The sequence below is a fragment of the Balaenoptera borealis genome, assembly GCF_965194805.1.
Source record: "Balaenoptera borealis genome assembly, chromosome: 18".
NCBI classification, from domain to species: Eukaryota; Metazoa; Chordata; class Mammalia; order Artiodactyla; family Balaenopteridae; genus Balaenoptera; species Balaenoptera borealis.
Window position 1 is genome coordinate 43,472,310 of NC_138877.1, and position 16,198 is coordinate 43,488,507.

A 16,198-nucleotide genomic window follows, 5' to 3' on the forward strand; every position below is an offset into this window, starting at 1 on the left:
AGAATTGTATCATCCTTGCCTCTATCATCCTTCCCTGTCATATTCCAGGAACTAAGCACCTCCATCCTTCAAATAAGACTCTCGCTCATCCTTCATGACTCCCTTGTTTGCCTGACTCTATGGACCCTACTTTTCCTCCCTAGTCTTACAACATCTTTAATGAAAGTTTCCCCTATTACAATAGCCTGAATAAAGTCATCTTTGTAAATGTTCAGTGAATTTTGTACTTTACAAAACTTGTTTATTAATAAAGTGAATAGAATTTGGTAAATGGTCAGACATCAGGTAGTGTTTGAGTATGACAAGAAGAGATAATTTTTATATATTTATAACTATTTTAATTGTTGCCAAGTTACTTTTACTCTTTTGTGTTAGGAATTTTTTCTTTTTTTCAACTGTCAATTATTAATGGAACCGAGTGGAGCCCTGTGGGGCTCCTGGGCACAGAGGTTTTTTGTCCCCTGTTTCTTGTAGGCAAGACTCCAGACTCCATTACCTTCCCTGATTTCCAAAGGACAGATCTGAACAGTTGTTAATTATGGAAGAGCAGCCAAGAAACCACCTTAGGCAAGATTAAAGGGACCAGAGAAGCTCATCAAGATTAGGAGACCAACCACCTGAGACCCTGCACACACCCTAATCTTGTCAGCAACCCCACCCTTGGACTAATGCTATAAAACTCATCATCAAATTCTCCCAGGTTGGGACACATAGTTTTCAAGGGCAGAAGCCTGCTGTGTCCCCTTTGCCTGTCAAAGCGATAAAACTATCCTTTTCTACTTCACCCAAAACTCTGTCTCTGAGATTCGAATCAGCACCAGTGTACAGAGAAGCTGAGCTTTTGCCATCATTAAATTTTCCCTGACTCTGTTACAAACAAAATTGCTTTCATAACTTATGAAATTACTTGATGATCTAGGTATTTGCTTGGTTTATATATATATATATATATATATATATATATTTTTTTTTTTTTTTTTTCTGTATCAGCCCTAGTGCTAACACTAACCTTGGTTCTGTTAATAGGCATATGTTTCTCAGAAAAATAAACTTCATGAAAAAAGTATTTGTACAATTGCTTCTCTAAAAATGATGGCTTAGTAGTAAACAATTTCTTAAACTGTGACACTTTTTGCATTTCTCTATGAAAAATTGCCATGCATAGCTGTTATCATAGTTCAAGAATACTGTTTTGTTTACTTTATTAACACTTATCAAGGATTTTCTCAAGGATAGGCACTGTTCTAAGTGGCTTAAATACTTTTCACATGTAATCCTCCCAATAGACTTAGAGTGAGGAAACTCAGAAATAAAGAAGTTAAGTAATTTGCCTTAGTCACCTATCTGGAAAAATGTATATAACCCAGATACAAGAATGTGTGATCTGAACCAAAATTATAACCTCTTAACACCTAAGAATACTTCCTGAATGTATAAAGAACTGTTTTATATTTTGTCACCTAAACCAGCCCCTGAGGGTTAAAGGATTCTTGCCTTAATTTATTTCTTAGCTCTCCCATCTCCATTCCTTGATCAATGAATAAAGTTTCTGCTCTGCTCTACTGAACCTGGTTTCCTTTGATTGGCATTTGCGACTCTGGTCAAAGGACCCACTGAGGGGTGACCAACCCATTGTGAATCAGTAATACATATTATCAAACTTGCTATAAATGTCAGATAAAAAATATATACCTGAAGTAAACTAGTAAAATGAAAGTTCATTCAGTACTTCCTGCCACTTGGATCCTTATCCATAGTTTATAGTTGAAGAAAAGTAGATTACTAAATGCATATAATCTTTCTTTTTCTGGCGGCCTTACAGAAGAGAGAAAGGCACCCTACAATTTTCCAAATCAGAGCTACTTAGCACTTTTAACATAAGAATTCACAAATATTAATTGGTCTGCATTACCTAAGGATTCATCAGTAAACCATCTGAGAATTATTTCTGAGCCTATAAAGAAAGGACCTAGCAAAAATACCTTCCTCCTGCCAAGATCTAGCAGTGATAGTTAGGTGGGAGACGAGTAAAAGGTGGTTAAAGAAAGAAGGACATCATTTTTTGTACATCTTCAAGTCTACTTCAGACTGAGGTAGGAGATAGATGGGGCTGAGCAGCTGAAGTTTGTCCCCTGCTGACAGATATTCCAAGATGAAGATAATAGCAGGAGTCAGAAGCTAAGCCCTGCCCAGATAAAAGATAGAGACCACATATTTCTCATTCTCCATGTCAAGAAGACCTTCCTGACTACACCTGTGAAGAAAAACTCTTCGGGGGCCAAAAAGGGAGGGGGCGCCACCCCATAGTAGGTGATGTCAACCTACCCATAGGCCTCTTCACTAGAATCCATCTTGGCTAAGATAAACCAAATACAGACTCAGAGCCAGGCAAAGCAAGCTGATTGGCCAGAGGAAACCCACAAGAAATGCCCCATATAAGTGATTCAAACTACCATGAGAGCTCAACTCTTTCTATGAGCCTTCCCATGTGTCTATCCACACGTATCCTTTTTCCTCCAAATAAACACTTTACTTGTTTCACTACTTTCCATCTCTTTGTGAAAATTCCTCTCTGCAAAGCTGACAGTCCAGGGCCTTGTCACTGGTCCCTGGTGTAGTGGCTAGGATTCAGCGCTGTCACTTCCATGGCCTGACTTCAATCTCTGGCCAGGGAACCGAAATCCTGCTTCAAGCTGCTGCAGGCCGAGGCCACCCAAGATCAAGACCCCTTCTTCAGATTTTTATATCCTTAGAAATAAGAGTTTCTTTGTTAAATCCTTCTTCTCCCCAAACAATTTTGATATCAAGCAGGACTCTATGGGGCTCCTGGGCACAAAAGCCTTTCTGTGTCCCCCATTTCTTGATTACAAGAAATAGGTTTCATTCAGCCTCCATGACCTTCCCTGAGTTCCAAGGAGCAGATTCAAACAGTTGCTGATTAGGGAAGGGAGGGGATGTGGAGACAAGGGAGGAATAGTCAAAAGAAGCACTAATGCAGCCTTGGGGCAGGGTCCTGGTTCCCCCTCAAGGGATATATATATAACAGTATCCTTGAGCTGTTTGGCAGATATTGAAATCCCACCAGGTGGGAGAAGTTAACCGTGTACTGCCCACAAGTACATAGACCCCAGACTGCTTGAAACAAGAAGGTTGATGATGCTGACTCCCACTTACCTCACCACCAACCAATCAGAAGATTGTCCAATAGCTGATAATGCCCTATCTAAACCATGACTATAAAACTCCTCACTATCCCCTGTAGGTCGGGACACACAGTTTTGAGGGCATTAGTCTGCTGTGGCCCCCTTTGCCTGGCAAAGCATTAAAGCTATTCTTTTCTACTTCATCCAAAACTCTTGTCTCTGAGAATTAATTCAGTGTTGAGGTACATAGGCCAGATTCGGCTTCAATTTGATGTTACCTCATCAACTTCTTTTACCTCTGGCACTTCAATCTACCCCAAAGTTTACTCAGGGAACAGGAATTATTTGTTTATAAATGTGTTCTTCTCACTGTTCTGGAAATAAATAACTAACTTGTTGCTTAAAATTATGCCTCCAACACCAATTTTGATTCCTAGCATTATAGAAGGTTTTCAGTTAATATTTGACATATGAATATATTGCATTATGAATATATTACATTTAATTTATCTTTGTCATATAAATTATAGATAATTATTTATTATTTTATTATGGATCTGCAATTTGTATATGCTTACATAATTTGAAGCCAACTGAAGAATTGAGATTTTTCTGCAAGTTCCTGAATTTTTATTCAGTTCAAAATAATAGCATAATATGTGAATAATAGAATTAGTCCAAAAAATTATGTCACTAAAATAGTGTTCTTTATGACCATAGAGCTGATTTATTCCAGTTGAGAATGTATATCTAAGAATGTGACATTATTATTAAAGAATATTTTTATATGTGCTAAACAACTTGATAATCAACAAACACATAGAAAATTGAGACTAGCCATCAAAACAAACATTTTGTTCACTGGTTAATCTACTTTCCTGTTTCTACTCTTTCTGATAGTAGGTAGAGGCTGTTGATTTGTTAGGATTTAGAAAACTCAATGTAGCATATTTATATGTAAAAATAAGATACTTCTTTGACTCTGAAATCACCTTAGCCTTTCTTTTACTATATTCTTTGGTATTACTTTGCGAGTTCAATTCCCGTAGTCAAGCTTTTAGTCTCCATGGTTACTTTTGCAAATGTAATTTGGTGAAAGGATCAGAATAAAAATCAATCAAGGTAGTGCTTGGACATGCAATTTAGCTATTCTCCCTAATGTGTACACTTCATGGTCTGTTTCCTAGACTCCTTTAGGAATTCTCTTAATTTTTTAACTGATATCAAATTAGCTTTAATCTAATTTTCCTTTTCAAAGATTTAAAATAAAAATAAATTCCCTGTAAGCATCTTTGATACCAGTTAATATCTAAATGTTATTTGTATTAGCTAATTATTGCACATCATTTATATCTGGCAATAGAAATGATGGAAAGGAAGACGTTTTGGACATTCAGGAAAACATAGGCATTCAAATACATATTAGTTTTAAAAGAATTTCAACATTTTTGTGAGTGGGCATGGGAGGTAAGGGATATAACAATTATTCATTTCCAAACAGCTATATCTCATCTTTCTGAATTATTACTAAGCAGAAATAGACTTATTTAAAATTATCTTCAAATATCTAACAGAGATGATCTGTCCTAAGGTGGGGAAAAAATGAGGTAGAATACAAATACACTTATATTAGGTACAGATATCAAGATATAATGACTAAAACATTATCTAAATACAATAAAAACTTTACATTTTTTACTGGAAGTAATCTAATATCCTTAAGTTTGTTTAATTTTTGAGGCAATATGAAGCATTTTCTCATAAATTTATATTTAATTTAGCATATTTAATAAAATGGATTGTCAGATCTATACCATAAAATTCTATTTTTCGTTCTATGATGGATAGAATACAACTCTGAAGAAACTGTTGGTTTGAATTGGAGGTAATGATGAATTAATAATAGGTATGGAAGTACTTTATAAATATTAACATTTTTGGTTTTGAGTGAGTGCATTTTATGTAGGAGGAAGACTATTAGTAGTTATTTTCTTCATACAATAAAATCAACTTTTAAAACTAATTATATAAACAAACCACATTTTCCTTAAGTTTCTAAACGGAACTTTCAGGGTCTTGGGATTTTAGTTATAAATCTATGAAATATTAATAATCCTTTTTAAAGGGCCCCTTGATTAATATGTACTCATATGAATTTAAGGACATTAAATTTTCTTAAACAATCAGTCCCACTTATAGCTTATTTAAACTTCCTCTCACATTTTAATCTACACTCATAAATATAATATGCTTGTGTTCTAAGCTTGTGTAGTACTTATCCTAAGAAAACTTTTCAAAACATTAGTCAACACTAACAAATATAGCATTAAAATTATAAATTCAATGGTAAAAGTTTTTTAATATTCAAACGTTGTAACTCTTACTCTTCCACATAACATTGTTTTTTAAATCTAAAATTAATATTACTTACTGCTTTAGAATAAGTCAGTTATGATTGAGCTTCTAATATATCAAAACATATTAATGCTGTTAAATTAATTGAACAAAGAGGCCGTTAGACTGAGGTGGCTCTAATGCAAGGGTAGCCTATGAAAGCAAACAAAAATCTAAACCTGTAAATGCCTCAAAGGTACAAAATAAAACCGCTAAAAACAAGCAATCACAGCCAACTGAGCTTTAAGCTATAGCCAATCAAATAATTTCCTTTCTTTGCTTCTGCACCTCCTCTATGTCTTTCTCCTAGCTCCTATTGGCTGAGCACTCCTAACTACTTCCAGTTTGGGCCTGCTTGCTTGGCCCAATTTTTGCTGAAATAATCTCTTAAAATTTTTATTATGCCTCAGTTTATCTTTTAACTACACAAACATTTTAATTGTATACCTCAGTTTAATACAAAAGGTGTTGATTTGATGCTGTGGGTTTGATTTTCTCCATCATTTATATACCAGTTCTAAATCTAACTCATTTTGAAAATTCAAGTTTCTCAGTAAGCAGGGGAAGAGGTTTGACCTTCTAAGTGTTAAAAAGAAAACCATAGGCCCAAAATGGTATCACTTGTGCTAAAGCCCATGATACCAAACCTAGATTTAATACCTAACTTAATTGTCATTTTGACCTTCAGAAATGTAATTTTAATCAACCAGTTTGGAATTTTCTGGTCATCACAAATGAGGTAATCTGTCAGGTAAGCCTTTGCATCATCTCCCAGGGAAAGAAGAGGCAATCTGCATGATAAAACCTTGTGCTGTTCCCTTCCCCCCAGAAAGAAGACATCCTGGCTTAAAAATAATTATTTCCCTTCTTTTGTTAATAGCTCCCTTGCCCTACCTTCTTCCTATAAAGCCCTTCCATTTTGTACAACCCCCTTCTGAGCTCCCCTCTAGTTGCTAAATGGGGTGCTGCCCAATTCATGAATCATTGAATAAAGTCAATTAAATCTTCAAATTTACTAGATTGACTTTTGTTTTTTAACATAAGCTAGCTGGGGGTTACTTCCCGAGCAAACTTGAATTTATCATCTCAAGAGAATTGAGGTGAATAAGAATCACTGACTGACTGTAAGCCAGAAATTTGGCTACTTGAGACCAGGGATTACTTCTGTCCTCTCCAGTCTCAGTAAGACTGAAACAGATTACAAAATAATGGGCATAGTATGAACATATACTTTCTCTTGCATCTTCCTTTTTTAAAATTGTAGGTTTTCGTAATTGGAACTCTCTTCTTATCATATATTCATTTCACCTAGCTAACTGTTCTACTGGGGCTTGGAGGAAATCCAATGAGTAGCACCCTCCTCCTCATCTAGTTTCTGAACCCATTAAAAAATTATACAAAATGAAAGCAGATGAGAACTAAAACTTTACTTGTATTCCTGATAAAGTTTATCCTGGAGTACATGGATTAAATATGAGAACTAGACAGGATTGCTAACGCCCTAGTTGGTGCCCTCATTGAGAAAACCAGAGAGGGAAATAGAGTTTGCAGAGAAATAATGACTGAAGTTGGTGTTTCTCAAGGTTTAACAAGTCACCTTAGGTATTTTGTTAAAAGACAGGATCTCATTTAGCAACTCTGGATGGGTCTCAGATTTAGCTTTTCTAACAAACTCCTAAGCGATAGTAAAGTTGCATATCTGGGAATTATACTATGTCTCCTAAAGTTAGATAGAAAAACAACTGGAGGGAAAATACACTAATATCAATCATTAGGACAAATACAATGAAAACTAAGAAGTTTAATTCTCCCTGTTGAAATAAGGGAAGAGGTTTTCCTTCCTTCCTTTTTCTCAGAGCATTTACTTTAGAAAACTTGTAATTCTGAGTACTTTCTCCTCTCTTTGAAATGTTTATAAATCCTTTTAAAACCTAGATAGGACTTTTGTCAGCTTTATGACTTAGGGATGTCTTTCTCAAGGGCCTGGAAGCCATTTCTTTGAAATGTAATCCTCAAGGAAGACGGCACCCCTATTGCACAGCTCCTGTGGGAGGGGAGGAGTCTATCTGGTGGGACGTTAATCCAAGTTGCAAAACTACCTACTGTCACAAAGTTTTGAGAAGTGTGTTCTTTTCCCCCTCTGGATAAAGCTAATTAGCTAACTCAGATGGTCACGCCAACTACTGGGTAAAGTAAGGATGAACTTGTGTGACAAATGGTGCTGTTCAGTCCTCTTACTTTAGAAGTAGATATTGTTTATCTGGAAAAAATATGTTTAATGAATTGTATCTGCTTGGCTACATGAAAGGGTGAGATTTCTCTCTATCTTTGCGATCTCTCAGCATGTTGCCTGTGATGTGCATTACATTCTGGTTTCATGCTTATTCAATAATAAAAAAAGTTTTTTCTAGTACTTTTGTGGAGAGGTTTTCTGGATTGTAGAAGTTTTTTTGTTTCTTTTTAATTTATTTTCCCAACACTGTCACCCATCTACTGCAATACTACTGGTTCACTGTCATTTCAATAAATACAGTACTACACAGTCTGAGGTTGGTGGAACACACAGATGTGAAGCACTGACTATGGGACTTGAGCATCTATAGACTTTGGTATCCAGGGCAGGTCCTGGAACCAAATCCCCATGGATATGGAGGGACAATTGTATATTATATATTCCTATTATCATTAATAGTCATCTTTAACATTGAAAATATTTGCAGATTATTCTAAGATTATATAGAGGTATTTATAAAAATAAGTTATATTCTGGAGATATCAATGCAGTAAAAAACCTGAACAGTATCTTAGAAAAACTATCCTCGTTGATGGTATTTTCTATACTTCTTTTATTTAAGTATGCCTTATTAATTAAACAGCCAAATAGTAAATGCTATCTTTAGCAGAAATTTCACCCCAAAAGGCAGTCTTTAGCATAACTGAATAAGGACCTGCATAAATTTCATGCTATGCATCTTTTAACTACACTTAAAAAATCATTGATACTTCCTTAACACCTTAGCAGTTGACAAAGTTTCAAGAATCCTGGATTGGAGTCATGGCAGGGTAGATGGTAAGTCCTGGAACTCATGTGACCTTGGTGGACAATATACTTTTCAGTAAATGGCATGATAATATCCCTTCTTCCTATCTCATATAAGCTTAGAGTTTATTGCCCAAACTGCTCTTCAATGTCCTTGTATGGTAAATTGGGTGTGTACACTCATGGTATGAAATATAAGAGGCAGCAGGCTAATACGATACACATATAGAAAATAGTTGGTTGAATGCAGCAAATTTGGGGAAAATTCCCTCTCAGGAAAAAAAAAAAAATTTGTAAAAATAGTGATAAATTTATTAACCAAGTTTTAAATATGACCACCACAAAGCTTTACTGATTAAAAAATTGATATATACCATTTTATCTTCCCCTCTATTCTTTAACATTTCAAAAATAAATTGTCCACCTCAGTTAGCTAATATTATCTGTATGTTCTATGCATTGAAGAAAATATGTGGGCCAAGAAGTTAAATATACTTAACAATTCTGAACTGTACAATTAGAAATGGCTAAAATGATAAATTTCATGCTATGCATCTTTTAATTATGATTAAAAAACACTGATACTTCCTTAATATATCATTTTTCTGAAATGCGACTAATAAATCTGATCACATATACATGTTGGGAAATTTTAGATTTCCTAATATTTCCTTGACATAAACTATCAATATTTTCCTTGGTTATTAATTACAAATATTTTTCCACTACCCAGTAATGAAACTTAATTCCATGTTTTACAGTGACTCAAAAAGAGGGATTTTCTTGACTTTTCTAGCCCCTGCATGATTATCAGCACTTTCGTTATGGGATGGGCATTTTCTAAGCACTATTGTTAGCTGTCTCAAGTGAGTGACTACAAAAGAAAACAATAATTAAAGATTGCATTTGGTGTCAGCATAGTATTTAGGAAGAAATAAACTTGTGTTTTGATGAAAATATATACTTCTTGAGTTTTGAAAAGTCGAGCAATAAAACGCCTACTTCTTGTCAATTTTTTACTCAGTTCTGAATTAAAATTTATTGAAAAAAGATACACTGATAAAAGTAAATTTTCTATTATTTATTAATTATATTTAAAATTTACATGGACTATTAAGGACATTGTGTAATGTTTCTACTATATGCTTTAAACAATTACAAACATTGGCATAAAATAATGTGCATATCAATGTAAGAAGTTTGAAAAGTTGGGAATGAGAATTTGAAGTCTGCCTTCCTTCTAACAATGATGATTAACACTCCAAATGAATGGATCATAGATTTCTCTCTCAAATTTCTAAGATTCTTTATGAACAAAATTCTAAAGGACTTCAACATGCAATGGATATATATATATAACATTCAGAATAACTAACTTCCATGCTTACACTGAACTCATCATAAGGCAAAAGCCTATAATTGTACTGATTCTTTGGCTCAGTGTGGTCAAAAAGCAAAGCAATGTGGTAAGCTTAATGAAAACGATCCTTTGTGTTTTCCAGCTTCAAATTGCTAATACAGTTGCAATAAAATCCAACCATCCTCTCAGATGATATATGCAGCTTTGATTTGTTTTCTGAATGCAAGAGACAAGCATGAATCTGTTTCTCTAGTTCGTAGTTTAGGAAAATTAGGAAGAAGCATGTTTGTTTTAATAAACATCATTCCACCTCCTGGTATGATCACATCTGAGTAGGAAAATAGTAAATTGATCGAATTCTGTCAGATGAAATATCATGTCTTCTACTCTTGGCAACCTCTTGGTATCACCACAGATTATAAAACAATTGAATGAACTGTGGTCATGAAATTATCCATGTCACAAATCTCGGTTTCTCCTTTTAATTGCTCAAGAAAAACAAGCCTTTGGTAACTCTAGTTACTGTATGCTACAATACAAAACAAATTACCAATAACCATTTCTGAACTAATACATGACCAGATAGTGTTCCCAGAGCAGTTTGTTTTCTTGTTTCCCATAATTCTGTTTGATCTTCTATTTCTTTTGACATCTGTAGGTAAATCTACCAAAATCTTTGTTCTTGAAGAATTTTCATCTCAGGAAGTTCTCATTCTTGCCCTCTGATATAAAAATAACCACTCCAGCAATTAAAATATATCCAAATAAAAATAAGTCAAGGTTGCTTGATGACTACTACACAGGCACCTGCTCTCCCAATATTCAAGGAAGCCATCTGGTGAAAAAGATGAAACACAATTTAAGACAAATTTTACTGTCTTAAAATATACAAATTATAATGTATTTAAACCACTCATTCATATGCATGAAAATCATTAATAAATGTGCTTATCTTTTCCCAATTTATCCACAAGTAGTACAATATAAATGGAAGCAATGAAAATGACATTTACATAAAACAATAATATGTATATTGAAATTTTTTAAACCTGCAATCATTTACAGAATTTTTAATGAAAGTAATAAATTCTTTAATGATTTTTAGTGAAATGAAGCTGTTTTAGAAAAGTTTCCAGCAAAGATTTATTCTAGAGCTTGCATGGACACATTTGTGATATTTCATAGTGACAGCTTGGAGTGTATTTTAGATGAAATAGCTATTTCACTATTGAAGTCATTGTGAAGTTATTTCCCAAGATATTATACTGAATTAAATGTGTTATTCATTCATTCTAAACAGAGACATATAGTGATATAGTTTCAATATTTTGTCATTAATAGGCCATAATTACAATTGCTACAGGGCCTATTTTTTTAAAGGCTACATTATGCTTGTCATTGAAATGAGAACTGAGATTTTAAAAATAATCCTGAATATGAAATTGGCTAGAAGTATATTAAAAAACAATAATTTTTACAAAGTTTGTAATGAAAATTTATTCCGTAGAGGTAAACTAAGATTTTAGTAATTTGAACTTTTTCATATCAATGATTTTTATTACAGTTTTCTAAGAATAATTTATGCACATAAAAATATTAGGTAGATGAGAAATTACAGGATATTATTACAAAGAGAAAGGAATAAAATGTAACAAATAAAATCACTATGAACAAAATAACCTCAGATCACATACATTATCTTATTGATTGAAAAAGGACATGGTCTCACTCTCTAAATATGAAAATTACCACCATTATCAAATTATCTACTAGTTCTTTTAACTGTGCTTATTGTAACCTGCCATCCCCCTTGTAGGTTAAAAATAAAAACAGAAACAAAACCAAAAAACCTTCCCATATGACTTTTTTTTATTCCTTTCATTTAATACCCTATTTTTTAAAAAGCTAATATAACATCTCTTGTCTTTTTCATAGATATTTGCTCAAAATGAGAAGTGAAAAGGGGCATGTGATATATTGACAGCATATTGTGTGTTAAGAATAATTTTTATAGATCACTGTCACCTTTATAATCCTATCATATGTTGTCATCTCTATATGACAGGCATGTGAATGGAGTGTCAAGAGACAATATGTAAATCTGGTAACATCAATGTCTACAATCTGAAATATTTCTGACTCCAAACTGCACACAGTTTCCATTTTCTCTTTTAGTTTCCAATGATTTTGAAGCGTTGTTTCACATCAGAGTCATCTAAGGGACTTTTACAAATTATAAGTACTCAAGGCCCACCATTCAATAGGAATGGGATGAGTATTGGGTAGACGTATTTTTGAAGTTTCCCAAATACTCTCCGATGTTCATTCAATACTGAAAAATACTATGCATAGTTTCTAGGTGAAGTACAATGTACATACTTTCACTTTATGTCTGTATCTACATTTGCATCTATATCTCTATATGTGCTTATATGTGTGTGTAAAAATGAATGTCTGCTTTTTTCCCCCGAGTTTACTATTCCTCCTGTACTTCTTTTACCAGTGAATGCCACCACTTTCTACCCAGTTGCTCAAGACAGGAGCCTAGAGCACATCCATGACCCTTAGTTTTACCTCCCTCAACCTTGCAGGTACATAACCATCAAGTCCTATAAGTATCTCTCCAACCAACTTAATTATACCCATTCTTACTGTCTTCAACCTAGTTCAGGTTACATTTTCACCTTTAGTGTGAAGGGGACCAGAATATGCCACTCTAGGATATGCCACTTTGGCATATTGATTATTTTGAACTAAAGGTACTTAAGAGATGCCGGACACAGGAGGGACACTCTGACCCTCCTTTGATCCCTTAAAGCAGGAGATAATTCTCCTATGTGAAATGGTACCCTCTCTCTACCAGGAGGGTAGAGGCATATTTGTCACCAGACATAGGAAATTTAGGGCCAAGAAGGTTGTGTAAACAAATCTCGTAACTTCTTCACCAATTTACTACCTCAATCCCAAACCACTTTGTCTACTCAGTTCTTCATGAATTTATTGTTTCTCTGTCTAAAAACTATCAAAGCTTCCTGCTTTGGTCACTTCTTTGAGTCTCATATATTTATGAGGTTTCCATATGTACAAAATTAAATTTGTTTTTCTCCCATTAATCTGTTTTATGTCAATTTAATCGTTTCATTAGCTGAAGAAACAAGAAGGAAAGAAGGAAAAATTTTCCACCCCTACAGTGGATTAATAAAATATGTCCTAATAAATTTCCGACTCTGATCTTGCTTTCTCCTAATCGTTTTTCACTTCTCATCAAGTGCAATCATTTTAAAGCACAATTCTGATTATTTACTTTCCCTGTCTAAAATCTTTCATTAGATCTTCTTTAGGTTTATGACAAAGTCAAGATTCTATAACATGGTTTCTGGTCCTATATGATATAGACACAATTTCTCTCTCCAAACTTACTGTTCACCGCTTTATTTATTGACGAATGAAACATGCCATGTGTTCTCTTTCCTGCGGCTCTTTAAAAATTATCTTTCTTAAACAAAACCACTCCCCATATTTTCATCTTTTTAACTATTACTCATTTTCTATGCTTCACTTTACATATCATTTCCTGAAAGAAGATTTCTCTACCCAACACACTTAAGTTCTATCATAGTGTTAAGTATTCCCCTTACCCCAGCATTTATCATTCTATTTTAAGCATTTGATATATTCTACAAAAATACATTTTAAATATTTGAGACCTCTTCCCCTTTTCCCCCTTGGTCCAGTTTTATCTTATTTAATACATATTTTAAACAATCTGTCCTGTTCTCTCTCCAGGGTTATACCTTTCAGCCTTAGTATGATAACCTAAAAAGGTTGGCATGAAACCAATTATTAAACAGCAACTGAAGATTTAAATATCTCACCAGGCTTCCCTGAAACTCATTCTAAGCATCTTATATATCTATTATAGGCAAATAAACTAAATCCACGCACAACAGGGTAAACTGAATTGCAAAAATAATTCACAATAAATTTATTTAAGAAACATTCACATATCTCTCACCCCATGCCAGCAACTATGTCAGTTTTTGGAGATATGACAGTAAATGACTCACTATCTTTGTTTCTTTACAGCTGCAGGTAGATGAAGCAAGACAGCACTACAACAATGTACGAAGGAAGACATGAAAGGGTGATTTTAGCCAGGCTAGGGGAAACGGAATTAAATTTTTCTTTCTATGTCTTGAAGCACACATATTGTTTTTTCAAATCAAATAAAAAAAACAAAATAACAATGTTAAATGACAAGTCAAATTTATTTAAAACACAAACACACACACATACCTGCAAGCATGCATGGGTTTGTTCTCTGTGTAACTATTAAGACATGAATCTGGCAAATACTCTTTAATCTATTTCCATTATTTCCAATTCTAGCTAGCTTGGGAAATTTTTCAAATATACATTATTATATATTTTAATATATTTGCTTATTTATTCTAATGCTTGACCATTTTATGGTGCCAGTAGTAAATGAAATAACCAGACAATGTTGTCCATTTATGGGGTATGTGAAGGGAAGGTGACAGGCATTATCCAGCAAATACCAGAACTTTCTCTAGTGGCCTGGAATCCTGAAAATTTTCAAAGGGATTTTGTGTGGGTTTGCTGATGTTCCCTTGAGAGTCTTAAAAATATAAATAATGATAAGATATGGATATAAAATCTTAAAGTAATTAAGAGCTTTAAAATTAATGTTTATTGTACTAAAATAAAGTTGTTATAAAACATTTTATATATATATTTTTTTTATTTTTTAATACAGCAGGTTACTATTAGTCATCAATTTTATACACATCAGGGTATAAAGGTCAATTCCAATTGCCCAATTCATCACACCACCATCCCCACCACCCCGTGGCTTTCCCCCCTTGGTGTCCATACTTTTGTTCTCTACATCTGTGTCTCAACTTCTGCCCTGCAAACTGGTTCATCTGTACCATTTTTGTAGGTTCCATATACATGCGTTAACATACGATATTTGTTTTTCTCTTTCTGACTTACTTCACTCTGTATGACAGTCTCTAGATCCATCCTTGTCTCAACAAATGACCCAGTTTCGTTCCTTTTGTATGGCTGAGTAATATTTCATTGTATATATGTACCACAACTTCTTTATCTATTCGTCTGTTGATGGGCATTTAGGTTGCTTCCATGACCTGGCTATTGTAAATAGTTCTGCAATGAACATTGGGGTGCATGTATCTTTTTGAATTATGGTGTTCTCTGGGTATATGCCCGGTAGTGGGATTGCTGGATGATATGGTAATTCTAATTTTAGTATTTTAAGGAACATCCATACTGTTCTCCATAGTGGCTGTATCAATTTACATTCTCAAGAACAGTGTAAGAGTGTTCCCTTTTATCCACACCCTCTCCAGCATTTGTTGTTGGTAGATTTTCTGATGGTGCCCATTCTAACTGGTGTGAAGTAATACCTCATTGTAGTTTTGATTTGCATTGCTCTAATAATTAGTGATGTTGAGCAGATTTTCATGTGCTTCTTGGCCATCTGTATGTCTTCTTTGGTGAAATGTCTATTTAGGTCTTCTGCTCATTTTTGGATTGGGTTCTTTGTTTCCTTAATATTGAGCTGCATGAGCTGTTTATATATTTTGGAGATTAATCCTTGGTCCATTGATTTGTTTGCAAATATTTTCTCCCATTCTGAGGGTTCTCTTTTCATCTTGGTTATGATTTCCTTTGCTGTGCAAAAGCTGTGAAGTTTCATTAGGTCCCATTTGTTTATTTTTGTTTTTATTTCCATTACTCTAGGAGGTGGGTCAAAAAAGATCTTGCTGTGATTTATGTCAAAGAGTGTTCTTCCTATGTTTTCCTCTAAGAGTTTTATAGTGTCCGGTCTTACATTTAGGTCTCTAATCCATTTTCAGTTTATTTATGAGTATGGTGTTAGGGAGTGTTCTAATTTCATTTTTTTACATGTAGCAGTCCAATTTTCCCAACACCACTTATTGAAGAGACTGTCTTTTCTCCATTGGATATCCTTGCCTCCTTTGTCATAGATTAGCTGACCATAGGTGTGTGGGTTTATTTCTGGGCTTTCTATCTTGTTGCATTGATCAATATTTCTGTTTTTGAGGCAGTACCATACTGTCTTGATTACTGTAGCTTTGTAGTATAGTCTGAAGTGAGGGAGTCTGATTCCTCCAGCTCCGTTTTTTTCCCTCAAGACTGCTTTGGCTATTCAGGATCTTTTGTGTCTCCAAAAAAAATTTAGGATTTTTTGTT

General features: G+C 34.1%; 1 protein-coding gene across 1 annotated transcript in view; it reads right to left on the reverse strand.

Annotated features, from left to right (window-relative positions):
- Window positions 1–980: 980 nt before the first annotated feature.
- Window positions 981–16,198, reverse strand: part of KLHL1 (kelch like family member 1) — a 432,606-nt gene continuing 417,388 nt past the window's right edge. The window contains exon 11 of the mRNA XM_082365956.1: window positions 981–10,772. Within this exon, the coding sequence (XP_082222082.1) occupies window positions 10,713–10,772 (60 nt within the window). The 3' untranslated portion in view covers window positions 981–10,712. The remainder of the gene's footprint in view (window positions 10,773–16,198) is intronic.